This window comes from Pavona decussata, unplaced genomic scaffold, assembly GCF_977016875.1.
Source record: "Pavona decussata unplaced genomic scaffold, jaPavDecu1.1 SCAFFOLD_93, whole genome shotgun sequence".
Lineage (NCBI taxonomy): Eukaryota > Metazoa > Cnidaria > Anthozoa > Scleractinia > Agariciidae > Pavona > Pavona decussata.
Genome location: NW_028145510.1, coordinates 3,103,506 through 3,131,443, shown reverse-complemented (window position 1 = coordinate 3,131,443; position 27,938 = coordinate 3,103,506). Strand labels below are relative to the sequence as shown.

General features: G+C 39.5%; 3 protein-coding genes across 6 annotated transcripts in view; 2 read left to right on the top strand and 1 right to left on the bottom strand.

The window, feature by feature from the left end:
- The window catches only part of LOC146473640 (uncharacterized), a 71,949-nt gene that overhangs the window by 31,700 nt on the left and 12,311 nt on the right, over positions 1-27,938 (top strand). Inside the window, exon 1 of one of the 3 annotated variants that reach the window (XM_085118347.1) lies at positions 20,825-21,173. The exons of 1 other annotated variant lie outside the window; for it this stretch is intronic. In XM_085118347.1, the coding sequence (XP_084974473.1) occupies positions 20,924-21,173 (250 nt within the window). In that variant the 5' untranslated portion in view covers positions 20,825-20,923. Of the gene's footprint in view, positions 1-20,824; positions 21,174-27,938 lie in introns of those variants that run through there. One more of the 3 variants, XM_085118346.1, reaches the window with a different exon arrangement.
- On the bottom strand, positions 16-20,598 carry LOC146473641 (uncharacterized). 2 transcript variants are annotated; one of them, XM_085118345.1, is made up of 7 exons: positions 20,342-20,399; positions 10,384-10,622; positions 6,209-6,294; positions 2,461-4,954; positions 1,763-2,074; positions 793-1,012; positions 16-211 (listed from the first exon to the last, which is right to left on the bottom strand). In XM_085118345.1, the coding sequence occupies exons 2-7, from the start codon at positions 10,604-10,606 to the stop codon at positions 97-99; spliced, it is 3,450 nt and encodes a 1,149-aa protein (XP_084974471.1). In that variant the 5' UTR covers positions 10,607-10,622; positions 20,342-20,399; the 3' UTR covers positions 16-96. The 2 variants fall into 2 exon arrangements, with proteins under 2 accessions (XP_084974471.1, XP_084974470.1); XM_085118344.1 differs by lacking the exon at positions 10,384-10,622 and having other exon boundaries at positions 20,342-20,598.
- On the top strand, positions 10,649-17,699 carry LOC146473642 (uncharacterized). Its single transcript, XM_085118361.1, has 3 exons — positions 10,649-11,272; positions 14,215-14,315; positions 15,624-17,699. Exons 1-3 carry the CDS (start codon positions 11,023-11,025, stop codon positions 16,476-16,478), a joined length of 1,206 nt encoding a protein of 401 aa, XP_084974487.1. The 5' UTR covers positions 10,649-11,022; the 3' UTR covers positions 16,479-17,699.

Below are 27,938 nucleotides of genomic sequence, written 5' to 3'. Positions count from 1 at the left end.
CTAGACTAATCTTAGGTTATGTACTAGAGTATGACCATAGCTCCACATGTCATTCTTACTGAGAAAAGTCGTTGATAAAGTTTTTTAAAAATATATCTATACGTAAGAGTAATCTCCGGTAGACATCGCTGACGGACGAAGCTGTGTTATTCCCTTTTCTGCTAGCTGACTCTTCGCTCGATCAAGGTAGCTGGGGTCTGGATAGCCATAGCTGTTAGGAGAGTAAAGAGGATGATTAACTGAATTAAGTAGCAAGGACATGGCTAATCTCGACATTTGTTTAAAGGAACTGACTATTAATTGGTAAGGTAATAGCATATCATTGTAAAATATACAACTGAGCCTCTTGTTACTGTCAATTATATTCCAATAAGAACACTAATTCATTCTTCAGCACTTTTAACAAAAATAGCAAACACAACCTAGAAATCATTTAACAAATACTTAGAAGGGCCCTTCATTTGAGGTTTTATCCTATATATTGTAGACTATTAATGAAGGGATTGGGGCATAACCCACCCATAACTGCTTTTTAGATCGCTTTTTGTTTGTTTGTTTTTTTTTTCACTACGATTTCTGGAATTTTTTGCATGTGGCCTTCAAATCCTTTAGGAAAGTAACACTGAGGGAGGAAAGAATGTAAGGCCACATGAAAACTATTAGGCAAATCTGAGCCCGCCAAATCAACGAAAATGACCTAAAAAGCACGATCAGTTGGTCATGCCCTGAGCCCTTCAGTTGGTCTCAGATCGAATCATTAACTAGGGAACTGTGGGAAGGGTACAGCCGTACTTAGCTGGGCCTCCACTTGGACTTGTCTTCAGTTCGATGCCATTACACACGATCACATTCTCCTCTCCAGTAGCGGGTGAAGTTCCAATTGTAAAAAGTAACCCCGCTTCAAACGCCATCTTTAACAGAAAGCACAACTCTTGCCCCTCTGCATTGCAAGGGAGGAAGGCAATGAAAACCAAGTCACTGTATGGCTTTCCGGGATTGGGATGTTCGGCACCTACAATAAAGATAAAAGTACAGTCCTCAGTTTCTATACAGACGCAATCAAAATACTCATAAAAAATTTTTCGAAGAAATGCGCGTGTAATGACTAGTCGAATTGAGGTCATTGTATCTCCACAACATGCGTATCCTACGCGACATGTGTACATTACCTTAGTACCGAGTTATGATGCACAGGTTACCTGTCTTTTGTGCGCGCGCAAACCTTAGAAGAACATGTCATAAAGTCAGTTGTATAAAAGATTAAGTATGAAGTGAGTAAGCCGTAATTAAAAATACAAAGACATCTGGGTGTAAAAGAATCAACAACAAGCACTGGAGAATTTTAAAGAACACTAAAGAAGCGCAAGAAGCGCTAAGGCTCATGCCTATCGAAGCATTTCTTTCAGTTCTTGTTCCTAAATATTTTCGCGTGCTTATACAGCTAAAAAATATTCGCGGTGTGTTTTGCATTTCGTTAATATTCTGTAATTTGATAGTGGCAGTAACAAACTTAAAAGAGAACAGAATTATCTGCTACTGTATTCACTCTGACTGCATACACGTGCAAGTAACAATCGGTCGAAAAGTAAATGCGTGGATACTCTACAGGAACGACACCGGTAAGTCATCTTCCTTCACATCAGTTAGTCGATTTGAGATATTTCGGGTGTGTTGAATGATTTTTTTTATTGTAGTGGCTTAAATGTGTACATTGTTTTAGATGAACGGGGTTTTCAGCACCAGTGCCCAAACGAGAAAATACCTTGAATTCCTTTTTCAAAACTGAAACAGACCTCAATGATTTCACAATCCTGGTACCCGGGCAGCGAACGCTGTGTCTGCGTTGTCCAGCTCATACACCCAATAGGTTGGTTTCCTCTCGGAAGACCCTCCTTCTCACACTGTGGACAGATCTGCGCCTTCTCAAGAAGATATTTTATGCAGGACTCGCAGTAGAAGTGGCCGCGCCCACATTTCGATGAGTAAATAGGGTCTTTGTTTAAATTTATGCACATCAAACAGCTAGGTTCGCGCATGTGACCATTGTTATACGTATCCTTAAGTGTTACTGGATCTGAAATAAGTTAAAGTAGGAGTTATATTAACTACATTGGATGACCATTAAGTTGTACGGCTAAACGATAAAATCCTGTTGTCTAAAGAATCGGTGGCGGACATTGCATCTAAGAAATTTGTGTGGCTGATTCTGTATTGACTTCAAACCGTTTTCAGTCTCGAAAGAGAAATAACATCTGCTGTCGTAGCCGTTAGGGTACTTCACACTGACACAAGAGAGAACAACAGAGCCAGCATTAAATGCACTTTGAAACTCACCACACCGTAGATATTGTAGCTATCTGGGTGCAAGAACAAAAAAAGAAAAAAACAAAAAAAACAAAACAAAACCAATAAAGGAACAAACACACAAACAAGCAAAAAACAAGAAACAAGACTTTGTACCTGTTTCAGAAACTTCACGGGATCTTCCGGACTGGGCATCTTTGCTGTCTCCTTCAACGTCTCCATCTACTTTATTGACGCCTTGACGCGAGGCTTGAAGATCGGAGGAAGGATGAGGGCCACGTGTAATTGACTCACCTTCAGCCGAAGCTTTGATCACAGCCTCCATTTGTCCACTTGCAGTTTGAGAAACCAATGGATCATGTGACGTCATTCTGCCATCGTTTTCCGCGTCGGCATCGGGGTGTGGTACTTCCTTTACGTCCTCGTCAATGTTCGAGTGTTGATTTTTGCACTGATCGCGTCTCGGCCTGGCGTTCTTTGTCTTTTCAATAGTAGAGAGTTTCGTACCGTCATCAGCTTCGGATCCCTCCGGTGATTTATCTACGTCTGTAATCTTTTCTCTAGGTGGCAAAGCGTTTTCAGGGGCGTTTTCTTGGTTTAAATTTGGCTCAGGTAATATTTTCTCTTCTGTTGGAGTATTTTCTTCAGATTCGTCAGTCGCCTTTACTTGAGATTGATTCTGTTTTTGACTTTCAGATTCTCGAGATTGCCTGCCTTTTTGCGACCAAGTCTTCTTGGATTCAACTACCTCCGTCTCCTTCTTGTATTCAACTGATTCCTTGCCATTAGTCTTCTTGTCGTTCTCATGATTGTCAAGATGTCTTGCAAAGTTTTTTCCCTCTTCCGTAACGGTAAGACCAGGTGGTGAGTACGTGGTGGTTACAATTTTAGAAGTGACACCTCTTCCTCTCACAGCACTGCCATGCTGTCCTTGCAAATGGATGCTTCTATTTGGCGTTGATCTGTCTTTTCCAGGAAATGTTAGAGCAAGATTACCTCTCCCTCTACCAGATGAAGGCTTAGAAGGCTTACGTTTGTTATCGTCCTTTCGTTCGCTATCGACTCCTTCTTGTTCTGTTTCAGTACCTTGGTTGGAAAGTGGCCTTTCCTTGGTACTGTCGAATACGTCACGTTGATTGTTATCTTCGTCTTTTGCAGTTTGTTCTCTTGGTGACTCCAACTCTTCGTCCTTCTCGGACTTGGCATCGGATGACTTGTTATCTTCAGTCTGCGTACGTTCCAATGAATCAACTGAATTATCTCCACTAGAATTGTGCGGATCTTGTTTCTTGTTGGGAGGGGAAGTTTCTCTTTCCTCGTGAGATGGAGGCTGCTGGTTGGTCACCGTTCCTGGTGATGCTTCTTTGGAAAGGTAGCGTTTGACAAACTCTTCTTGGAAGACGCTGATGGTTGGATCATCAATGATGACTATGCGCACATCACGAAGAGTGCTAAATTCGGCGTCATCACTTGCGCTAAACTCCTCCACCGCTTTGAACATGACTTGAGCACAGATGTGTTTCGGCATGCCAAAAATACCAGAACTAATTGCCGTAAGCGCAATCGAAGAAAGCTCTAACCGCACTGCCAACCTGAGACTTTGCACACAAGCTTGACGAAGGAGGACTATACATTGCTCTCTCCCATGTGCCCCCCATCTGGGACCAACTGCGTGAATCACGAAACGACATGGAAGAAAACCTCCAGTGGTATAAGCGACTTTACCGACATCAAGCTGTCCGTACTTTTTTGTTAATCGGTTGGACTCATCTTGTATCTTATGGCCTCCTTTCCGTACTATTGCACCCGCCACGCCAGCGCCATGTTGAAGGTTTTCATTGGCTGCATTGACAATGGCATCCACTTGTTCATCAGTTATATCTCCCTGGTATAATGAGAGCACCACTCCGTTATTTAGGACTTGATCCAGACGCTGTGGCAAGTTGAAACCTAGGGGTTGCGTTTCGAAGTACTCACGAGTATCACGGTTCTCATTTCCTTTAACCCGTCTGGTCTTTCTGCTACTGCTGTCTTCCCTTAAACCAAGCGTCTCTTTTAATGCATGTACTGAGCTGCTAATGTCATCTTTCTCTGCGTAAACCACCAAGCTGTTCTCTACTTTTTCAACGATCGCAGGATTATTAGTCTCGACAAAGCTAATCACCTCGCGAATACGACTTTCAATGGCTTCATTCGGGAGTTCAACTACCTCACGTCTTATCTTCGGATGAAATTTCTGGTAGAGGTCAATGAATGCTTCACAACCTTCCTGGAAGCGGTTTTGGCCTTTTGACATTTGTTTTGAAGAAATGCATACTTCAGACGCATTTTCATTGCAAACAATCTTCACAGCAAACTTCCCTTCTATTTCTTGTAGCTCCCTTTCGTAGACCTGTTTCAGTAATTTGATGAACTGCGGTTGAACTTCGAAGCTGCTGGCTTCATTTTCTCCTTTCGGCTTAATGAGGTACTGGAGAAGTTTGTTTGCAGCTTCAATCTGGCTGAACTTTCCAGACAGAATGAGCTTCTTGGATCCCTCGCGACATACCACTCCCGTGTTTTCCCTAAGAATTTCCAGCAAGTTTTGAAATTCTTGAGGTGGCATGTGGAATTCATCAATGCTCACGCGTGCCTCAACTTTCTGAAAAACCTACAAAAATGATATATGCAATAACGTGAAACTACTGAAGAGGAAGGAAGAGGGATATTTTTGGAAGGGTCATATTCACAAGTTTGCTGTATGTCGAATACGAACTCCACCACCATGTTTACCTAGCATTCAGTAGCGTATGCAAGAACAAAAACAACACAAAAACAAGAAAAAACTTATCTTGCACTGTTAACGAGCATCGACACACAGATCCAAACATAATGAAGTAGCCAAAATGTAACGATGGGGATGACCCATCACGAAGAAGTCTTCTCCAGTTTTATCTGCGTAAGCGAAAAACGTACAGTCTAGCTCCGTTTCGCTAATTGCAATTGTTGCTGCCGATAGGCAGCCTTCATGTTCTTGAAGCCATCGAGAAATGTTGGTTCGACAAATTCGAATTCGGTCGATTTATGGACACAAACAAATATCGATGACATCTTATGTCATGGAGATCGCCAAGCATTTAGTTTATTTCCACGTTGCGCTAGATTGACAAAAGAAAGTGTCACTAACCATTCTAAGGATCAGTTAAAAAGCCCTTATTATTACATGTTGCGTTACGGTTAGACAGTGTTATTCGTTTAATACACCTTCCGTTTTCGTTAACCAATATACTTCTTTTCCACTTTTAGCAATTGCTACAAGCATAATCCCAACAAAAGCCTTAGGAACACCAATAGTAACTTGTTGATGTTATACTCAAAGAACATACATGTAACCATGTTATTTTGCAAAGAAAATAGGTTATATTTTTGTTGAAATTCTCATTGTCGTATTTGCATCCAAAAACACCTGAAACGGCAGCACTCACTTCTCAATGAGAACTGCTAGTTCTTAATTGTTTATCGTGTACCCTCCTACTGTAATTTTCAGATTATCTTACCTTGAGGGAGTCAGGTCGCAACTGGGACGAAAGTTATCTTCCTTCGGCTCCAGCTACACCACCCACTCCCACTTACTTTCGATTTATTTGCTATTAGTTAATGTTTAATTCTGTTGTTATCTCTTATTATCTTTGTAATTGTTGGGTCGAAAGCATTAAATGAGCGCACTGTGATGTCACCTCAAAATGACTTTTTTAACGCCTTCAATTAGTAATTCGTGTATGTATGTCCTTAACACCGCCTGCCTAGATTAGCTCGCTATTTGCAGGCGGTGTTCATTCTTAGTAACGTTTTGGAAAACTAAATAAACTTGAAACCTCAGTAGGAAAAAAAATCTACATATAGTCCATTGTTTTCTTTATATTACCTCAGGGGACTCTTTTGGAATGAACATGTCAAGTTTTAATTCTGATCCTTCAAGTGTTTGAGAATGCTCCAGGACTCTCTCTGCGACTACGTGAGGGACAAGAAAAGACAACAATAAAAGAAATTAATCACTCTTTCTCATATGTTACCAGATTTTTAAGCTAATTACACTGGTCCGGAAGTAGCGAAAGCTAATAGAGGCGGGCAGTGAAAGAGAAAAAGAATTATACAGTACATTAAAGAGACATGCACACTAGAAGAAATGAAGCAGTACAATAAAAGAGATCGAAAGTAATTACATTTTATAAAGTAAATAAACGCATATATATGTCTAGGATTATACATCAGTAGCTTTCAGAAAAGAAGTAGCTATTGATTATTAATATTGAGATAGTTTGGAAATCACAGTAGACGTGTCAACATCGGTGCCCTCAAGTAACAGAACCGTAAGTAGAATATCATGCAGTGTTATCTTAAAATCATGTTTTTTACAGTTTTCGAATATCAGGTGGAATACTGTAATGTTCCATACCGTAGCTCATTCTAATTGTAGAGACTGAAAGGTTTTTTTAAATAACCTGTTTATGATTGACGGAATTCTGGTTGACGAAATTCCGGTATCTGGGCATTGTACTAGACGAGGCCTTGACCTTTAAGCACCCATGTTAAGTATCTTATCAGTAAGGCAGGGAAACGTCTAGGCGTGCTGAGTCAAGTCAGAAACGACATTAGCATGCATACTGCAAACGTCATATACAAGTCCTTCATTTTACCGGTCCTCGACTGTTGTGATCTAGTCTGGGGCTGTTGTGGTAGGGTTAATGCAGATAATTTTGAGAGGCTTCAGAGGCGTACCGCCCGTATAATTATGCGAACATCAAGTAGTGACGAAGCAATCAAATACCTTCGCTATGACACTCTTGAGTTATTAACGGCGCGAGAAGCACGTGTTAAAATTGGTAAAGCGTTGCCTTCAGGGGCGTGTTCCTCAATCTTTTAATAGGAATTTCACTTTTAACAGAGATATTGTAGCTAGGACGACAAGGCAAAGCCATCATCTATACCAGGGACATCATCTGTCCCTAATGTTAGGCTGGAATGCAGCAAGAAGTCGTTTTATTACCATGGCTGTATTGTATAAAATCGCAATTTGTGAATTAGCTTATTATTTTATTGTTTTTCTTTCGTTTTTAACTCGTGAATGCGCGTATGCGCTATAAACGAGTTATAGCGATAGCTGACTGTTGACTTGGTTGGTCGGTCGGTTCTGTAGTTAACTTTCGGGCGTGCGCAGTGAGTGAGTTTTAAATTCAATTAGTGGAAAAAACACGCGAACATTTATTGTTCATGTTCACGGCGCATCAGGATTTTCTTTTTCAATATGTAGAGAATAATTTGAACATCATTTAGTGCAAGAATGCAGATTTTACGTTAAATCTGAGCAAAGTTACAAGTTTTTTCAGTTTTTCAGAAAGTCCGGGGTCGTAAACTCAATTAGTGAAAAAAAAAAAAAAAGTGAAAATTTTTTTCACGACGCGTCAGAATTCTCTTATTCATTCTGTAGAGAATAATTTGACAATCATTTTAGTGTAAGAATGGAGATTTTTCGTTAAATCTGAGCAAAGTTATAGGTTTTTTTCGTTTTTTCTACAAAGTGTGGTTTCTTTAAGGAATTAAAAATAATTTAATTTAGAAATAACGTAATTGAAAAATAATTCAATTTGTCAGTTTTTACGCGAAAGCGGAACGTGCCATGTCACGCATCATTGACGTCGTAAACAAAATTATGCAAATTTCTGGTGAAATGAACACTTTCAGATCTTGTGAGGTTTCAAAGGGAAAAATGTTTCATTTTCGAAATTTACAACTGGTAATTTATGGGAGAGCAAAAGGACGCGGTCGATAAATAATTCTTATTTAGCAAGAGCTTGTCATAGTTCATTATTTCTACTTGAGGACTGCGTGGACTGAACTCCAAAGGAAAAATTTCACGCATTTATGTCGGGCGTGAAATGTAATGTGATACTTTGTTGAACAGATTTCCCTTTGTGAGATCGGCTTGAAAAACACAATTCTACCTGGAAGTTAAAAAAGTATGCCCTACAGTAATTTTGTAATTTTAATTCCCAAAAAAACTTCAATGACTTGCCCATCGGGCAAGTGATGGTCAGAATCCACTAGCCCGATCGCAAAATCCAGTAGCCCCGGATTATCGGACACAAATTTGCATGACGTAGCTGCACCTGGCGTGCTTCTATGAACTTTGAATTAAAAAAACACGTGATTTTTTTTAATCGGCGCATCAGAATAATCTTATTCAATCTGTAGAGAATAGTTTGACAATCATCTTTATAGTACAAGAATGGTTATTTTTCGGTACATAATCGGGCAAAGATATAATTTCTTTTAGCTTTCAAGGAAGTTTCCGTAGTCGTCTAAATTTCAATTACTATGTGTCATCTGCATTCACGAGTTGGCTCACAGGAGCCTTTGATTCGTTTTTCTCTGCATATAATTTTAGTTATAGTTTATTGATTTTTTAGCATGGATATTATTTGTATATAGGGCCTCCGTTTATAACAGTAATTTCATTGTAAATTAGCTGAAGGTGCTACCCTATTCAAATAACGATTTCATATCATGTCATTGGTGTAAAAATCGTTATTGGATGAAAATCAGGTGTATTAATGTTTTTATTGTATTTGAGGAAGTGAGTAGAATGGAGATGTTGGGCCGAGTAAGTTTATTAGACACATCGTGCATAGTGGTGGAGACTGTTTTGAGATAAAGTATATTCACAGGAATAATATTTGCTTGAACATATAGAGTTCTGTACAGTGTAAAATGAATCAAACGAAGAACCCTGTTAGCAGAATTAGGATTTTTCAAGATGCATTTGGACAGCTTGACCCCATACAACTATACTATACGACAAAAAGGGAGGATCAAAGACAGGTAGATATGCTATAACGTAGACGTTGGAACAAACTGCATTAGTCATGCAATGATTCCTAACGATTTACTGATTTTCTAAGTAATAAAACCAATCTGATTTTTGACTCAATTATTTCACTTAAGTACTTTATCTACTCTCCTATCTAAAGAAATGAACGAGTTTGTATTACAGTCAAACATTCAGAAGTTTACCTCACGATCAATATTCTTTGATAAGAGCAGAAAATGAGAAAACATGATTTCTAAATGTTTTAAATCATTTAGTTGCAGTTAGCCAATTGCGTAAACCAAAAAAGTACAATCACCAAATAGATAGAACCCTAAGGAACATCACAAAGAGTTTGTTCAGGTTTAAAAATATTATACCCAAGTTGAGTTGTTTGAATTCGTCCAGAAAAATAAAAGGAGAACCACTTACCGTAACTGATTCCCTAATACCATGTTGTTCTAACTTATACAATATATTAAAATTCAACATTGTCGAACTGAACACCGTTTTTTAAGTCAATAAGCCAAGAACCCTCGAAGGATTCAGTAACCTTGTGGAAGATGGCTAATTCAAAGTCAACTGGGAAGAGAGAGGTCGGGTTTACATACCAAATGCCTTTCAGTTCCTGCCCCCACCCTCACTCCTTATCCAATCCGAGATTTTAAAGTTATGTTGCTACTCATTTATAGTCTCGCATCAGTACGCCTGGTGCACACTGGCGACATGATGACATAACGACATCAAGAAAAGATCAATTTTTTTTTCTTTATGTCAGGCTGTGCTTATGTAATTATATTTCTGCTACGTCATTATGTTATGTTGTTCAAACTTGTGAAATAAAACATCGCCACATAAATTTTTATCTGCATTTGCGTGACTTCGCCCTTATGTCGTTATGTTTCTAGTGTGACCCAGGCTTAGGCATCAGTTAACTAACGTTAATAGGAATGTAATAAAATAACACCTTTTTCGCTAAAGAATCCAAACAGATGCTTAACTGACATGAATTTACCTTCAAAAAGGCAATAAAAGTATTCGGAAATTGCTAAGTGTTCTCATCGCATGCCGCTGATAAGACATAAAGAAAACAAGTTCTGTTCTGGCGGACTATCCACTTCGACCACAATGAAGCCGGAAGTAAGCTTTGGCTTAAAGCTAACCTAACAATTAAATTCTCCGCAGTAAAATTGGTCCTGATAACAGAAAACACACGATAAGATCAACTGACCAACCTTCACTGTTTTCAAAAGTGATGACAGCCGTTCCTTTCTCGGGAATGTGTACGTGATCAATCTCTCCGCCGCCATTCTTTTGCCGCTGAAAATAAATAACAATGCTATCGGCTGCAGTGTCTGGTGGAATATTTTGGACCACTACACTCCGCTTGGCTTGGTCATTGGTAAGAACCTTCGTTTTGGGACCATACGACAAAATCTTGTCCAACAAACTGGTCATTTTGGAGGAAAGCGCCCTGAAAATGGATGAGGCACCCAAATTAAAACGACAGAAACGATGGCGACGGCAGTTTATACTTCCGAGAAAAATAAAGGCGTAAGACTGGAACCAAATCACGGGTTGCCACGGAAAATTATCTGCCTGAGCTTCCGTTTTTTTCCTCTTCGATTTCTGTGCGCTTTGCCACTGACCCTTGATTTTAAAAATTCGTGAAAAATATTGATGTTAGTTTCTTAGTTATTTTTATGGTAAGTACCATACAGGAAAAGACTTCACGTTACTGAAATTTCTATTTTCGGGTACTTTCAACAACCGGGGATTCCCGGTAAAGATACGTCATTTCCTCTTTTAATTTCGGTTTCTGGGAAAACCAATTGTTGCATCTCATTTCACATCAGGCTTACTAGTACACTACTATGGCTGCTAACAGCTGTGATACCGAGAGAATTGCGGCTGGTTCAGTGGTTGTTCGAACATTCGATGAGATTTGTGTCATTAACCCAACAAGTTTTTCTCGAACTATACATGTAACGGGCTTCCAAGCGTCAACAACAGCGGAAGATCTAATTATTCATTTCCAGCGTAAGAAGAATGGCGGTGGCGATATCGAAAGCATTGCAGTCAGTAAAAGAGGAATCGCTGTCATAACTTTCGATAAACCTGAAGGTGAGATAGGTTATTATGTTAAGTTTCTGGGAAACCGACGCAGATGCGGAGTGAAACGTGACTTTCATTGTCGATTTGAATATTTAATTTCGAGACCTCGCAGATCGTTTTCGTTTCGCTTTCGTGATGTGATGAACGTTTTCTTTGTTACAGACTTTGTTAACCAGTATACATATTAAGCTTACATCTGGGAAAACAATTAATGCACTGGGAAGAGAGAGGTGGGGTTTGCATACCATGCCTTTCAGTTGTGGATAGCACTTAAGACTATAAAAGTTTGATCACGAGCTTTCATAGTCCAAAATTGAAACGGCTGAAAACTTGGTGGCGAAGGAGGTGAAAAACTAACATTTCAATGATACATATGTCTTTTCGATGAACTAAAAAGTTGCACTGCATCTTCCTGCGATCGTTAAACTTTCAAAGAGCTTCCGCGTAAGGAACTTTGCCAACAACAGGAGTATTGAAGGTGGCCGACCTTCCATACACGATCGTTAAACTTTCAAAGCGCTTCCGCGTTCTCCCCTCTTATTTGAAACTGTAAAAAGCTCGCCAACGTTTTCTGAAAAATGATAGTGTTAATATCCTTTGATTATGCATCTTACAGAGAGTTGAACTTCTTGCGTACTTGACTAAGTTTTCTTCCAGCCCGCCATTTATTAAGGCTTTTATAATGGGGGGAGTGGCAAATCGTGCGCGCGTGTCACAAGTAAACTAACTTTCTGATCTTCGTGTTTTGCCAATCAAAATTGTGTGACTATCGATTGGTCATCGTTTTATCAATTAACTTACTTTATTGATTGACATCTTTTGATCGATTGCTTTTCCGATCATGTATTTCCCCCCATTAGAAATTCATTAAGATGAAAACGCGTAAAGAAATGGATTCATTTTACTGAATTTGCTAAATGTGCGAAGTTTCTCGCAAACCGGAGGAATTGAATAATTAAAAAATAACTTGCAATAGCATATTCATTGGAAACAACCCTCGCACAATAGGCAATTTTTTCTTTGTCATTTTTTCACTGGCTACGTATTTAGTTTTGTTTGTGTACTCAGTATACAGCTAACGTTGTCGGATTAAAATCAAGCTAAAAGACAAGACCGCAATGTTATGTGGGATTATTTTTTATGAATAATTTCATCAAAATCATCCCTGCACGTGCAGGTCATTGCACTGCTAATTACAACCTATTGTTTTCTCCAGACATGACTGATTTCGATGAATCACAGCGCGCCCACACAAACTATGTGGCCGTTTGTATTTTGAATTTATAGAGGCAATGTATGGGAATATCGAAAATCCTCGTATTATCGTACTACATTGCGATAGATATTCTCATTTAACATCAAAATAAACGTAGTTTTACCTTAAATGTTGTGTGTTGTCGTTCCTGAGGTTGAAGACGGCGATTTTAGCCATTTGAAGAGTTCGGCGTTGAACGTTCACTCGAGCGTAATAGAAGCTCCTATTACGCTCGAGTGAACGTCCAACGCCGAACCCTTCAAATGGCTAAAATCGCCGTCTTCAACCTCAGGAACGACAACACACAACATTTAAGGTAAAACTACGTTTATTTTGATGTTAAATGAGAATATCTATCGCAATGTAGTACGATAATACGAGGATTTTCGATATTCCCATACATTGCCTCTATAAATTCAAAATACAAACGGTCACATAGCTTGTGTGGGCCCCCTGTGGATGAATTAATTTACAAAAATCCCACGTAAACTTTCGGTCTTGTCTTTTAGCTTCATGCTTTGAACCGACAACGTTACTTGAAATAGCTGTATATTTTCTGTTACGTTTCTTTAATATCGTCACGCCATATTGAATTAGCTATATTTTTTACTTTCTTGTCGCTTATTGTAATTAGTTATATGCGCTTCATTTATTGTCACGTTGTAATTAGCTATAGCCTTGACACAATTGTATCCTTGCACAAATTGATTTCACACTCAGTAGCGGGTTCTGTTGATTGCACTAAAGATGGATTGCGTTAATTTCATTCGAAACATGTATAAGTTATAAAAAAGTCGTGACCTTCTTGAGAATTATTTCCTGCCTGCTGGTTTTATGTATATATATTACGTAATTAAATAACTATAACAAGTCCATGGCCTATGGGCTGAGCGGTTGCCCGCCGGCCATACATTTGTTTTGTAAAAATCTTGAACTTCACAACATCTGTATAAGCTCGAGTTTGAAGCAGATATCTATAGAACACTGTTTTAATAATTTCATTGTCGTCAATCTATCCAGAAACTCGCTTTTGGGAACATATCGTATTTTAAAAATTTCAATAGCTTACTTTCTTTACGCTTCACAGAGAAACTGACAGTTCGTGAGAGTACGTTGTTACACAATAACGGGAAATTGAGACGTAAACATAATTTAATTGTTATCAGAGACAATGATTTGTCACGTCATATTGCCAGCACAAGTGGCAGTGGGACACTGCACAAACAGGAAATCTTTAAAACAGCAAAGCACCCTCAAAATTGTTGGTAAATCTTTGCAGTTTACACCTCATATAGAAAGCTTAAATTGTAAATATTAGATTCATTAAAATCAACTTGGGAATATTGTGCTGCAATACATTTCCAACCTCAAGTTCTCCCTTACTGGTTGACGAAATACACTCTGACGGTTGATATATGATTTGCCTCTTTATACGATATTAACAGGCTATTGTACACCGAACCTTTTCATTCTTGTGTAACATGTAGTGATTGCAGGGCATATTGATTAGCTTTCCATATTAACGATATAAACATGTAATAGAGAATGCCGTGATGCATGTTTAAAACATTCTTTTCCTATTAAACTATGTGGCAACCGTCGTTAAAAAAGTATAATTTGTTTCAACATTCATCAGGCATCTGGTCAGCGATATATTCGCTACTTATTGCAATTATCTTTTCTTGTCTTGCACTAGTCGTTACAACAGTTCTGCAGAATAAACAGGCCTTTGGTGAAGATAGTTTAACTGTGAAACCATATTTGGACACCGTACTCGAGAATGATCAACACTTTGAGGTATCTATGTTTTCTTATAACAGTGGACAGTTGTTTGAAAGCATACCGAGCTCTGGGTAAGAGGGTGAGGTGTACTCCCTCACAAGGCCTATTGGGGTATGTGACGCCCAACAGAATCATGATTTTGGGTCTCCTGATATATGTCTGAAAAAGAAGAAAATTCTGCACTTGATCTGAAATACAGTGAACAACCACCTTGGCTGGTGATTACCAGCATTTTTCTTCACGTTCTGTAAATCGTTTGAAAACACGTCAAAAAAATCGTTTCCGTTAAAAGGCTGACCTACCATTTTACTCAAAACCCAAATACTTTGTGTTGTGCCTGAACTTTGAAATTTTTACCGAAGTAAGTGTCTCAGTTACCTCTGTGTACATAGTGGCTACGGGCCTGTGAGAATGACTTTGCGGTGTAGTTGTAGTGCTCAGCGCTAGAAGCAGTTGAAACCTTGGTGGCGAGGGAGGGAAAAACTAACATTACAACGATACCTATGTCTTTTCGATGAACTAAAAAGCTGCACCGCATCTTTTTAATAAACCGACGTCACATTTGGTAAAACTCCTTGCACAGGGTTTAACTTCTCCTTTCCTTTTCATCAGTTTCATCAAAGGAAAACGGACGATGAAAATCAAAATAGAAAGGAAAGAAAAACGTTCCCCTCCACTTCCACCTAGGTTTCACTCCGTCCTAGTGAGGACTGCTAAACGTAGTCGTTTGAAAGGACACGCGTTTACCGCGGTATAACTAATTAAGGCATACATTTAAAGTTAGCCATTTATAGAAGCTAATATCTTCATTTAAATATGTTTTAAAGTCATTGGCAAGAACAACTGTAATAGTTGTCCACGACTCACAACTTTTCCGGTAGCATGTAGCCCTTTAGAATCTCTTATTTCGTTGGACCGATTGTTTCCTGGCTAGTGTTGATTGATTCTTCTGCTTATTAATTGCTTCGCCATTGCTTTTTCAGCTAATCGTGCGAGCCGGTCTTAGAGCTGCGTGGTGGCCTTAACTTTTCGCTACGCCCATGTTCAATAACCCACGCTACCCACCACTAACCCTGACCCACGACATTTAACTACACTCCTTGTATGCATTACATTTAGCCGGTATAGGTGATGTCAGATATACTGAAGTCCATATTATGAAACAAATTCTACTTTAATATGGACTTCAGGTGTACACAGTAATCTTATTTTGACATTTAAAATGGTTTTGTTAGATCACACGTGACCGGAGGATTACGTTACTGAGCAATGCTTTTCACAAAGCTTATTACCTGGCAAATGAATGCATTGCCTTTGTTTCAGGTCTTTGATGTGGTATCAGCAGAACTTTGCTTGGAATTTGTGGAATCCATCTCACGCGAACAAACCCAAAATCTATTGAAAGATATTGCTGCCAAAACTGGTGTGAAGTGGTTTGAATCAGCCGATTCATTTTTCATGTCAGGAACATCAAAACAAGTGGACGAGTCCCGCGCCTTCTTGCAACAGAGTGTACATCAATCCAATGGCATAGTGGTACTCAATAACGTGAGGGGGGAAGGAATACGATCTCAGAGTACAGAAGAAAGTGAATCCCGGCTTGATAACGAGGTTGGACACGAAGGTGAAGCTAACCAAGACAGCACCATATTAGCAGCCGCAGTTAAAGCCATTTACCCTGAAGAGAGAACAAGCGAAACACACAGCGACCGCACGTCCTCCTCCTCGTCCCATTCCCCCGAAATTCAGAGCTTTGAGGTTGAACCCAAAATTGCGAAAGCGCTCATCAAAATACACAAAAGGAAACTTGATGACATCGAAGCCAAACACAAAGTAGAAATACCCAGAACACCGCAAGGAAAAGAATTCAGCCTGAAACCAAAGAAGGAATGCAGTGCTGAGAATTACAACGAGGCTTGCAACCTATTTATCGACCTGTACCAAAATATGTACCGAGTCGTAAAAATGGAGCGTTTTTCGTTTAAAAGCGAGAAGACTGTCGTTCGTTTTCGTGAAGCAATTGCTAAAGCTCGAACAAAATTTCCAATATGGATAGAAGAGTGTAAGGATCGAAAGCAGTGGGAGATGTACGGCGAAGCAAGCCACATCGAGGAGGCCCTGAAATACCTGGAGCAGGAAGGACTGGAAATAAAGAGGGAAACCAAGGAAAAGCCTTAGATAACAATGACCTGAACCAGATTTTAGAGCCCATCGGTTTTCGCGAAAACATGGCTTTGGTGGGGGGTGCCCATTCTCGCGGGCTCACAAACCTGGTTCCAGTCCTTGTTATTTAAAGGGACAGCTGGTGCACATGCGCATTAGATACCATTTCTTAGCTGATTTGCATATTACACTTTATCGGTATCCGCTCGTGTGAAAAATAATATTATCCTAGCGGTTTTTATGTTTCACAGTGTTTGCATGAGAAGCAAACTGAGTTCAAATATTACAGAATGTGTCAATTTTAAAACGTAGCGAATCGACTGAACTGCAGTGTAGCGAAACTACTTCGTAACGAAACGACCGGTAAGCTTTATTTCTGCTTTCAATCGTTTCTACAGCTTCTACACTATCTAAATTTAGGAACCAAACCCATGTCATTGCAAGAACGCTTTCTCGACCCGTAGAAAACAAAGTTCTATTAGAGGTTGTCCTTGTCGGGGAGATAATCGACTGTGTACCGAAGGTTGTCTTCGTCTGAGCTCCAAACCAAGCAGCCATGACGTGAAGTTCGAAATCGCTTACGAAGATTCCCTCCGCACGAACCTTTTGCCAGGTTGAGAAAATGCGATTTTCCAAAGATATATTATGGTGATTTCTTCTCCAATGTTTTTGATTGATTTCTCTTGTTATTTTAGTCGACTCAGGCGATTTCTTCCACCCAGTGCCTTCACGTTTCCCACCTCTTCTTTTCATGTTTCGCTGGAGACGCGATCCATACTGTTTTCAAGTTAACCAGATATGATAAAATACTATCATAGGATGAGCAAAAGCATACTCAGAAACAGGTTTTCAGTAAAAGATTGAAAATCCAGTAAAACACTGGGAAGATTGAAGCGGATTTCTAGATGTATTCGACGCGTACTTTTGATTTCAGGTTGAGGTAGACGCTTTTCAAACTGACAAAACTAGTGTCCAGGTCAGCGCGGTCACAAAGGTGACTATGTCCCTTTAAGGATTTTCGAAACCAAGAGAGCATATCCTCTCTTGGGGAAACATATGGCCATGGATGAGGATGGGGGTCGCAACTGGGACGAAAGTTCTGTTCCTTCAGCTCCTGTCACACCACCCAGACCCACTTACTTTTGATTTATTTGTTATTAATTAATTCTGTTGTTATCTCTTATTATCATTGTAATTGTTGAGGCGAACGCATTAAATAAACGCACGTTGATGTCACCTCCGTGGAAAAAAAAAATTTAGTCCATTGTTTTCTTTTGATTACCCCGGGGGGACTCTTTTGGAATGAACTTGTCAAGTTTTAATTCTGATCCTTCAAGTGTTTGAAAATGTTCCAGGTAACTTTCTCTGCGACTATGTGAGGGACAAGAAAAGACAGCAATAAAAGAAATTAATCAATCTTCATCATATGTTACCAGATTTTTAAGCTAATTACACTGGACCGCCAGTAGCGAAAGCTAATCGAGGCGGACAGTGAAAGAGAAAAAGAAAATATACAATAAATTAACGAGACATGCACACTAAAAGAAATGAAGCAGTAATAAAAAAGAGATTGAAAGTAATTACATTTTATAAAAGAAATCAATGCTTATATACGTCTTGAATTATACATCAGCAGCTTTGAGAAAAGAAGTAGCTATTAATTATTAATATCGAGATAATTTGAAAATCAGAGTAGGAGTCTGAACACAGGTGCCCTCAAGTAACAGAACCTTAAGTAGAACTTCGTGCAGTTTTATTCCAGATATCAGGTGGAATACTATTCTAGAGACTAAAAGGTTTTTTAAAGAACTTGTCCAGGATTGTTTGGCGTAATAAAACCTGTTATTGGATGAAAATCTGGTGTATTAATGTTTTTATTGTATTTTAACAAGTGAATAGAGGGGAGATGTTGGGCAGAGTAAGTTTATTAGACACATCGTGTAAAGTGGCTGAGACTATTTTGAAATAGAGCATATTCAAAGGAATGATATTTGCTTGAACAAATAGAGTAATGGTATGAGTTCTTTAGGGTATAAAATGAATCAAACGAACAACACTTTTAGCAGAATTAGGATTTTTCAAGATACCCAATCGCGTTTGGTTGGCTTGACCCCATACAACTATACCATACGACAAGAGAGGATCATCCTCTCTTGACCCAAGTCAAATTTGACTCAATTATTACAGTTTTAAAGTACTTTACCTACTCTCTCCTTTCTAAAGGAATGGACGAGTTTGTATTATAGTCAAACATTCTGAGGTTTACCTGACGATTAATATTCTTCTGAGAAGGGCGGAAAATGACAAAATTAGATTTATTGATGTTTTAAGATCATTTATTTGCAGTTAGCCAATTGCGCAAACCAAATAAGTATCGCCAGCACATAGACAGAACCCTGAAGGAACAGTTTGTTCACGTAAAGACATATTATACCCAACTTGAGTCGTTTGAATTCGTCCAGGTAAATAAGAAGAGAAACACTTACCGTGACTTATCCCCCTAATACCATACCGTTCCAACTTACGCAATAAATTTGAATGTGAACATTGTTGAGCGCCTTTTCAGGCCCGTAGCAGGGGAAGGGGCAGGGGGGCTTGAGCCCCCCCCCCCCCCCGAATTTTTGGAAGTTTATAGCCAATGTGCCAAAAATATATAATTAAAATAAATTAATGTGCAACAAAGAGTTTTGAGTTCTGACACTGCAAATGCTTTTTTTTTTTTCACAAAAAAAATTACCTCAGTTTTCACCGCTAACAGTTGGTTTTTCAAGCCATAAAAGCTGTTGAAATAAAACTACTAAGACGTTTTCTTAAGACATCCGCTCATTCATAGCAATAAAAATGTCACTCTATAGTTTATATAACAAGTTCGGGAATTGTCGAAAGCCACACAGATATGTCCTCTCAGGAACCACAGGAAAGAAACTCTCCTGCAGTCGGATTCTTATTGCCCGGTTCTAAGTTTAAAAAGAGAAAGAAAAATTTGTCGTCGTTTGTTTATGTCCTCCTTCAAACGTGAAATTGAAGTAGTTCGCATACAGACGGTAAAGAAATGTGCAAAAAAACTATGCCGTGCAAAGTTATTGCTTTTTTGTTGTTCTGTTTTTGAGTGACGAAGAAGGGAGAGGGGGGTGGGGGTAGCTTCGTTGACCAATTTGCGCGGCCCCCCAGTTGTTTTAGCCTTGCTACGGGCCTGCTTTTTAAATTCAATATGGTTCAGTACCTTTGATTCAGTAACTTTGTGGAAGATTGCTAATTCAAAGTCTACTGGGAAGAGAGGAATTACATAGCAAATGCCTTTCAGCCCCCCCCCCCCCCCCTTCAAACACAGAGCACATTCCTTATCGAATCCGAGATTTTAAAGTTGTGCCGCTATTCATTAGTCTCGCATTAGTATGCCCGGTGCCACTGGCAACATAATGACATAACGACATGGACATAACGACATAAAGGAAAACAAAAATTTTTTTTATGTCGTTATGCTTATGTCACTGTGTTCCTGCCACGTCATTATGTTATGTTGTTCAAACTTGTGAAATAAAACATCGACATAAATTTTCATTTGCATTTGCGTGACTTCGCCCTTATGTTTATGTTTCTTGTGCGAACTAGGCTTAAACATCAGTTAACTCATGTTGATAGGAATGTAATAAATAACACCTTTTAAGCTAAAGAATCGAAACGGAAAATTGCTAAGTGTTCTCATCGCATGCCGCTGATAAGACAAAAAGAAAGCAAGTTCTGTTCTGGCGGACCATACTATCCACTTCAATGAAGCCGGAAGTAAGCTTTGGCTAAAACCTAACCTAACAATGAAATTCTCCGCAGTAAAATTGTTCCTGATAACTGAAAACACACAATGAGATCAAGAGACAAACCTTCACTGCTTTCAAAAGTGATGACAGCCGTTCCTTTCTCGGGAATGTGTACGTGATCGATCTCTCCTCCGCCATTTTTTTGCCGTTGAAAATGAATAACAATGCTATCGGCTGCAGTGTCTTGTGGAATATCCTGTACTACTACACTCCTTGCCGCTTGGTCTTTGGTAAGAACCTTCTTTTTGGGCCCACGAGACACAATCTTGTCCAACAAACTGCTCATTTTGGGGAAAGGCACCCTGAAAATGGATGAGGCTCCCGAAGTCGATGGTGACGGCGTTAGTTCTGAGAAAAACAAAGGCGAGAGACTGGAACCAAATCACGGGTTGAGCTTCCGTTTTCTGTGCGCTTTGCTGCTACCCCTTGGTTTTCAAAATTCGTGGAAAATATTAATGTTAGTTTCTTAGTTATTTTCATAGTAAGGACTATGTAGGAAGAGACTCTATGTTACTGAAATTTCTATTTTCGTGTACTTTTAACAACCGGGGATTCCGGGAAAAGGCTTACGTCATTTCCTCTTTTAATTTCGGTTTCTGGGAAATCCAGTTGTCGCATCTCATTTCACATCAAGCTTGCACTACTATGGCTGCCAACGGCTGTGATACTGAAAGAACTGCGGCTGGTTCAGTGGTTGTTCGAACATTCGATGAGAGTTTTGACATCAAACTGACAAGTTTTTCTCGAACTATACATGTAACGGGCTTTCAAGCGTCAACAACACCGGAAGATCTAATTATTCATTTCCAGCGTAAGAAGAATGGCGGTGGCGATATCGAAAGCATTGCAGTCAGTAAAAGAGGAATCGCTGTTATAACTTTCGATAAACCTGAAGGTGAGATAGGTTATTATGTTAAGTTTCTGGCAAACTGACGCAGATGTTATGAAACGTGGCTTTCATTGTAGGAAATGCATGACGGCCTTGTCGATTTGAATATTTAATTTCAAGGCTTCGCAGATCGTTTTCGTTTCACTTTCGAGATGTGAGGGACGTTTTCGTTGTTGCAGACTTTGTTAACCAGATTACATAACAAGGTTACATCTACGAAAACAATTAATGCACTATTTAATGCTATGCAGTGGATGTCAAGTCTAGCTAAAAAAGTCTTTGAGCTTTCAGCACGTCGTTATAAACATCAGTCTGAGCAGATGTAAATAATAGCACAGGTCTCAAGCGTGACCAAGCAAATCGATGAAATCCATGAACGAAGATTTGTGTGATCTTTTATCGATTGCCATCGTCTTCCAATATCAATTGATAGCTTAATTAGTATCTATTGGTTGCACAGTTTTCCTGCTTCAAATTGTTCAAGTTAACGGGAACCGTAGGTGCTTACCAAATAGAAGAAAATGTATCTAAAGGAAACAAAATCATGGGGCTCGGATTGAAAGTGGCCGAGCTTCCTACGATCGTTAAACTTTCAAAGCGCTTCCGCGTAAGGAACTTGCCAACAACAGCAGCAGAAGTTGTTGCAGAACAATGGCAAAAGAACCAACTCTCTGAACTTATCTGGTAAAGAAATTGTATCTAACAGAAGGGGGTGAATAGGTCTTCGGATCGGCGGATTTGGTAAATATTTTAGTCCGGATTCTGGATTCAGAGGGAAATTTTAACGGATCTGCGGATCCTATGATCACAGCGGATCGCGGTTTTATCCAGTTTTGGGGCCCGGATTTTGGATTTTGGTTGTTAGGAAGTTCTAGTTTGCTCTTTTTTCTCGTATCTGCAAGATTTCGTTTCGATACAGACGTTCGTTAAATCAATATTTAGCTGATAGTCATCCTCAACGCTAAATCACAATATCGCGCAAGGCAACTCCAACAACTGAAGTCGCCTTGTACTGTCTCGCGTATCATCTAATTAAAACTAACGCGACAAACAATTTGCGGACTCAATTTAGTTGATTTTTTTAGCGGATCGACGGATTCAGCCATTAATTTTAGCGGATCAGCGGATTTACATACCCCTATTCACCCCTCTCCTAAGAGAACAAAATCATGAAGCTCGCTCCGTAAAAACTAAAATCTTAAACTAAGATTTTACCTTACGTTTCCCGTCTTATGCAAGACCACCACCACATTAAATTGAGACGTTGATCATCTTATTTTAACACACGAGATCTCAAATGAAGACTATCGGAGTCTCAGTTAGCATAAAAGATAAAAGATCGTCTTAAATATTGTCTTTAAATCATCTTCATTTGAGAAGCGCTTATCTTAATCAACATTGAGGCATCTTACTTTAAGAAAGACCAGTCTTAATTATATTAATCTGAGTCGATGGGGTCCTTATTTTAAGACGTTCTTTGGTCTTGTGGAAATTTTAAGACGCCTAAGCAGGCTATAAGATACTGCCATCCTACGTAAGATGCAATACGCCTTAGGCTGGCGACACACCTGGCATTTTATACGACGATCGCAGCGAATTTGATCGTCAGCGAAAATCGCCAGTGATTTTCTCCACCGATTGATGCGGACACACCTGGCGATTTTTTTTCGCCGATCGCGGCGTTGTACATGTGATAAACCCGCCCAACCTGACTGATTGACTTTACTGGCAATTCGCAGCGATGAGCGTAAAAAAATCGTGGGAACGGGCACATTTGGCGAATTTAATCGCCGATATCTGACATGCCAGATATCGGCGATTTAATACGCCGATCTCTACTCTCACCATTTTAGTTCTCGGTAAAAAAAAAAAATAAATAAATAAATAAAAAAAGGCTAACTTGGAAGAATAGAAAATTCCAACACAAAAGGATCCAAATTTTGGAAAGCCCTTCCTGATTGCTTCATTAAAAAAAGCAGACCTCATAGGGAACAGGACTTCTCTTCTGATTGGTTGATTTTGATCCAAACTCTGCAGACACGGAGTCTGGGCTGGAGTCTGGAGCTTTGATCCGGCATCGCAAACTCTCACCTTGTTCAGACTTAAAACAAGCCGTTTATATTTTTCAAGCAGCGGAGAGTGGAGAATTTACAAGAATTTCGAGACAACAACTTCAATATTCAAATGAGAAGACATCTGGACATCAAATACGGTCTAAAGCCTCGGCTAAACGTTGTAACTATACACGAACTTAACAGCATGCACTGCACACTCAGCGGAATGAAAATGGAATGAAGAAATTACTGTCGCTTTCTAAACCGCCTGTTTTTTGAAAACCAAGATGAGTACTGCAATTCTGCTGCGTCACCGATCAAAGGAATGAGTGTAGTGACAATTCAGACAATCTGCAATGCAAAGTTTATAATTTACGGGACTTTTAAGACCAACAAAACAGTATTTAAAATGCCGCGGCCCGACCTCTGTTTTCCTGCGAATTTACGGTAAGCGGATTTGTATAAGTTGTGTCATTTCAGATTTGGTTTTAATAAAGTAATGGATTGAAATTTGTTGTGTTTTCATTGCTGCATGTATCATGTTCAAGCTTAACAGTAGTAAACGCTCCCTGTTTTTGAATGTAGGCTTAATAGTGACCGTTGCAGTTAGATTAAAGATTTCTTCCTTGCTTCGAAACTTAAATTGAGATTCTAAAGCATCTAGAATAAGATTGTTCAAATCTTGAGATAAGATGAAAATATGACTTACCACAGCACTTTGAATCTAAGAAAAAATCATCTTAATCTAAGACGCCATCATCGCATAAATAAGAAGAAAGTCGTCTTATCCTAGGATAAATCGTCTTCAAATGAGATTTACGCGCTGTCTTACCACAGCACCAGAATTAAGTGTAAAAAACGTCTTAAAGTAAGATTTTAGTTTTTACGGAGCGGATTGAAGGTGATCGAGCTTCCTACGATCGTTAATCTTTCAAAAATCGCTTCCGAGTTCTCCCCTCCTCTTTCGAGCTGTAAAAAGCTCGCCAACGTTTTCTCAAAAATGATAACTATGCATCTTACAGAGAGGTGAACTTCTTGCGTACTTGACTAAAGTTTTCTTCCAGCCTGCCACTTATTTAAAGGCTTTTATAATGAGGCGAGTGACAAATCGTGCGCGCGTGTAACAAGTAAACTGACTTTCTGATCTTCGTGTTTTGCCAATCAATGAGCAGATTTTGTGTGACTATCAATTGGTTATCTATCAATTAACTAACTTTATCGATTGACATCTTAACGCTTTCAGAAATGAATTTGCTAAAATGCGAAGTTTCGCAGAATTATACTCAAACTGGAGGAACTGAATAATTAAATAATTAATTGCTGCATATTCACCCTCACTCAATGGGCTAATTTTTCACGTCAACTTTTCACTGGCTGATTTAGTTTTGTTTGTCTACTCTTTATAAATAATATTTCTGTTCCATATTTTATTATCGTCACGCCTTAGTTATACTTTTTACCTTTCTTGTCACTTTGTTATTAGTTAATATATGCTCCACAGACTCTACATTTATTCTCACGTTGTAATAAGCTACAGTCTTGACACTATTGTATCCTTCTTGCATAAATTTATTACACACTCAGTAGCGGGCTGGGCTGAGTTGCTCGAAGCATGGTTAGGGCTAAAGCCGCCGTTACACGTTGAAACATTTAGCTGAAACTTGTGTGCAACGGCGAATGAGACCAGTTTCACGAAGTGGTGTTACACGGTGAAACTCTTGTTTTTTCACCACTGCGACCGTTGCGAGCCGTTGCAGAAGTAGAAAGCCGTTCTACTTTTCGTGAAACTTGTCTCGCAATGGAAGTTCGAAAAAGTTTCACGAAACCGACCATGTTACACGGTGCAACGCCTGCTGAAACTTGTTTCGCAGCGCCGTTGCACACAAGTTTCAGCTAAAAGTTTTAACGTGTAACGGCGGCTTAACCATTGGTTAAGAGGTATTAAAAATAAACCTATAGGTTGTCATGGCATTTAACCCGGGTTAGCGCCAACCATGCTTCGAGCAACTGGGCCCTGACTGTTATTTGTACTGAAGATGGATGGCGTTAATCTTATTCGAAACATGTGTAAGTTTAAAAAGTAGTGGTTCTATGTATAAATATTTAGTAATTAAATACCTACAATAAGTCCATGGCGTGTGGGCTGAGCGGTTGCCCGCCGGCCATCTGTATTAGCTCGAGTTTGAAGCAGATGTTTTGGTAACTTCATTGTCGCCAATCTATTCGAAAACTCGCTTTTGGGAACTTATGCTACTTTTAAAGAGACCTCAATAGTTTACTTTCTTTACGCTTCACAGAGAAATTAAGGACTTTACGCTGACACGACGCCGACGACAACGAAAACGTCAAAAAAGAAAGGGCTTAATGAGCTAAACAATGCTGTGCACGTGCATTACAAATTTTGATTCATTTCGCCGCCATCTTTGGCCAAACAACAACGGGTAATGCCAAATTCAAGGTTTTATGGAGAGCGTGAGCACATGACAATAAATTTTCATTTTCTGTGCTAACTTGAAGACCGTTCCGACCAGTTCTGTTATTGAATAGTTCGGCCACATTGTAGAAGTTGAACGAATTGGAATAAGTGCAAAGTAGTACAAGAAACACGAACTTATGTTTTCAAGCGACGTTTTCGTTGGCGTTGCCGTCGTGGTTGCGTAAAGTCCCCACTGACAGTTCGTGAGAGTACGTTGTTACACAATAACGGGAAATTCAGACGTAAACATAGTTTAACTGTTATCAGAAACAATGATTTGTCACGTCATATTGCCAGCACAACTGGCCGGTTTGACACTGTGTATTATTTACAAGGTAATGCACAAACAGGGAATCGTGGAAACAGCAAACTGGCACCGCAAAATTGTTGATAAATCCTTGCTGTTTACACCTCATATAGAAAGCTTAAATTGTAAGTGGCGTCGGTTGTGAAGCGTTCGTGAACGTTTCCCTTAGCGCAGAGAGGGTTCTGGAGTCGTTAGAACAAAAAGGTGAAGGCAATGATAGCTTGTCGAGTGGCGAAGAAAGTTAAAACGTAAGGATTAAAGCCCGTGGATATAGCATAAGAGAAGAGGAGGTAGCTTGAACATGGTGCATTCCGTTCCGTCTGATTAGCGAGGGTGACAGTTGTGCAAGAAATCATGAACCTTTGGAAGGTTTGTCGCACGAGCAGCACGCGCATGAATTTAACTCTGCATGATGTAGATGGTGGGTATCGAAAACGCGAATGCGAAATCGAAACAGAAAAGTGTAGTGACGTTTTGCAGCTTTCTTCGGGACCCTCGCAAGACGCTGCAGAATGCTCAGAAAATTCAAAGAATTCCAAAGATTCAATTGCAGACCTCACCGCAAGCAACGCGAATGTTTTACAGAGGAAGAATGGTGATGTCGAATCGAACGATCGATCGCAACTGCACGCTGAGGAAGAGGGGAAAAGAGAGACAGTTTTTGACTAGCTTTGATTTGGGTGACCACAATAAGACTTAATATTCCAATTTGATTTAATAGAGATGTAATCGGTGACGCGATCGCTATCGTGTCACACTCAGTCCTGCGATGGCAATTCTCGTGTTTGATTCCTCCGATCCGCCGGAAAAATTCTGACCCTTCACGGGTTATCGCGCGGAGCATTTTTATTACGAAACGCGAAACAAGGCACGTGCAGAAAAATTGGCGGGCCAAGGAATACATCAAGCACGGCAAAATCATGCAAACGTACTTGCAATTTTGTCATCAGTTTTTGAATTTGTTCAACAAACTTCTTTAATTTGTGCCCTAGCCTGCCCATAGAGCTTTGTTTGGCTAAATCATGTTTCATATCGTTGATACATCTGAGTAAAAGAATTTGAGCTTACATGGATAAGTTGATACTAGAGTGTTTATGTCAGTGTATACTAAATAGGACAGTTAGAAATTGTCAATTGTACAGAAATTTTTATTCATCGTCGACAAATGCTTCCCCAAGAACCACCCAATAAAGAAGATCTTCACTCAGACAGACACTAAAACTCAGCTACTCATGCATGCCAAACATGAAAACCATCATCGCATCACATAAAAAAAACAGATACTCTCAAATGTAGCAACAACCCCAAACCAAAATCATGACCCGAGCTGCAACTGCAGGAAGAAAGCAGAATGCCCACTTGACGGTAGCAACAACTGAATCGTACGTGGGACTGGCACAGCACATTCTTCCGAAACGCCAACAGACGCAATGCAACGGAACTATCTGAACAATATATGGACCCTGACGGACGCAAACAAAACATTTCTATTCTAATGGAAAGTACTCAAAAAGTTTAAACCTGTTAATAACATTAACAAGAAATGTAACCTATGTCTTCACGAAAAGTTTATTTCCGTAGAAAAGGTCTTAGTAGCCTGAACAAACGCGATGAGGTACTTAAAACCTCTCGAAAAACCGTTTGTATCATGGCGCGTGAATTGTTTCACGCCACGAGCATTAGTTATTTATCGCCCAGCAAACGCTTGTTTTAAACAACCAGTTCGAATGATTTCATAAATCCATGCCCTCATGAATATAAATAGATACGTACCCAAAACTTCTTGTATAACGTAACGTAACCGTTTGTATCATGGCACGTGAACTCTCTCACGGCACGTGGAATTGTATTTTATCGCCTAGCAGCTGCTTGCTTTAAATCACCAGTTTTTGATTACTTTATATACTTTACGGTCATTCGTTGAAGTTGCGTGA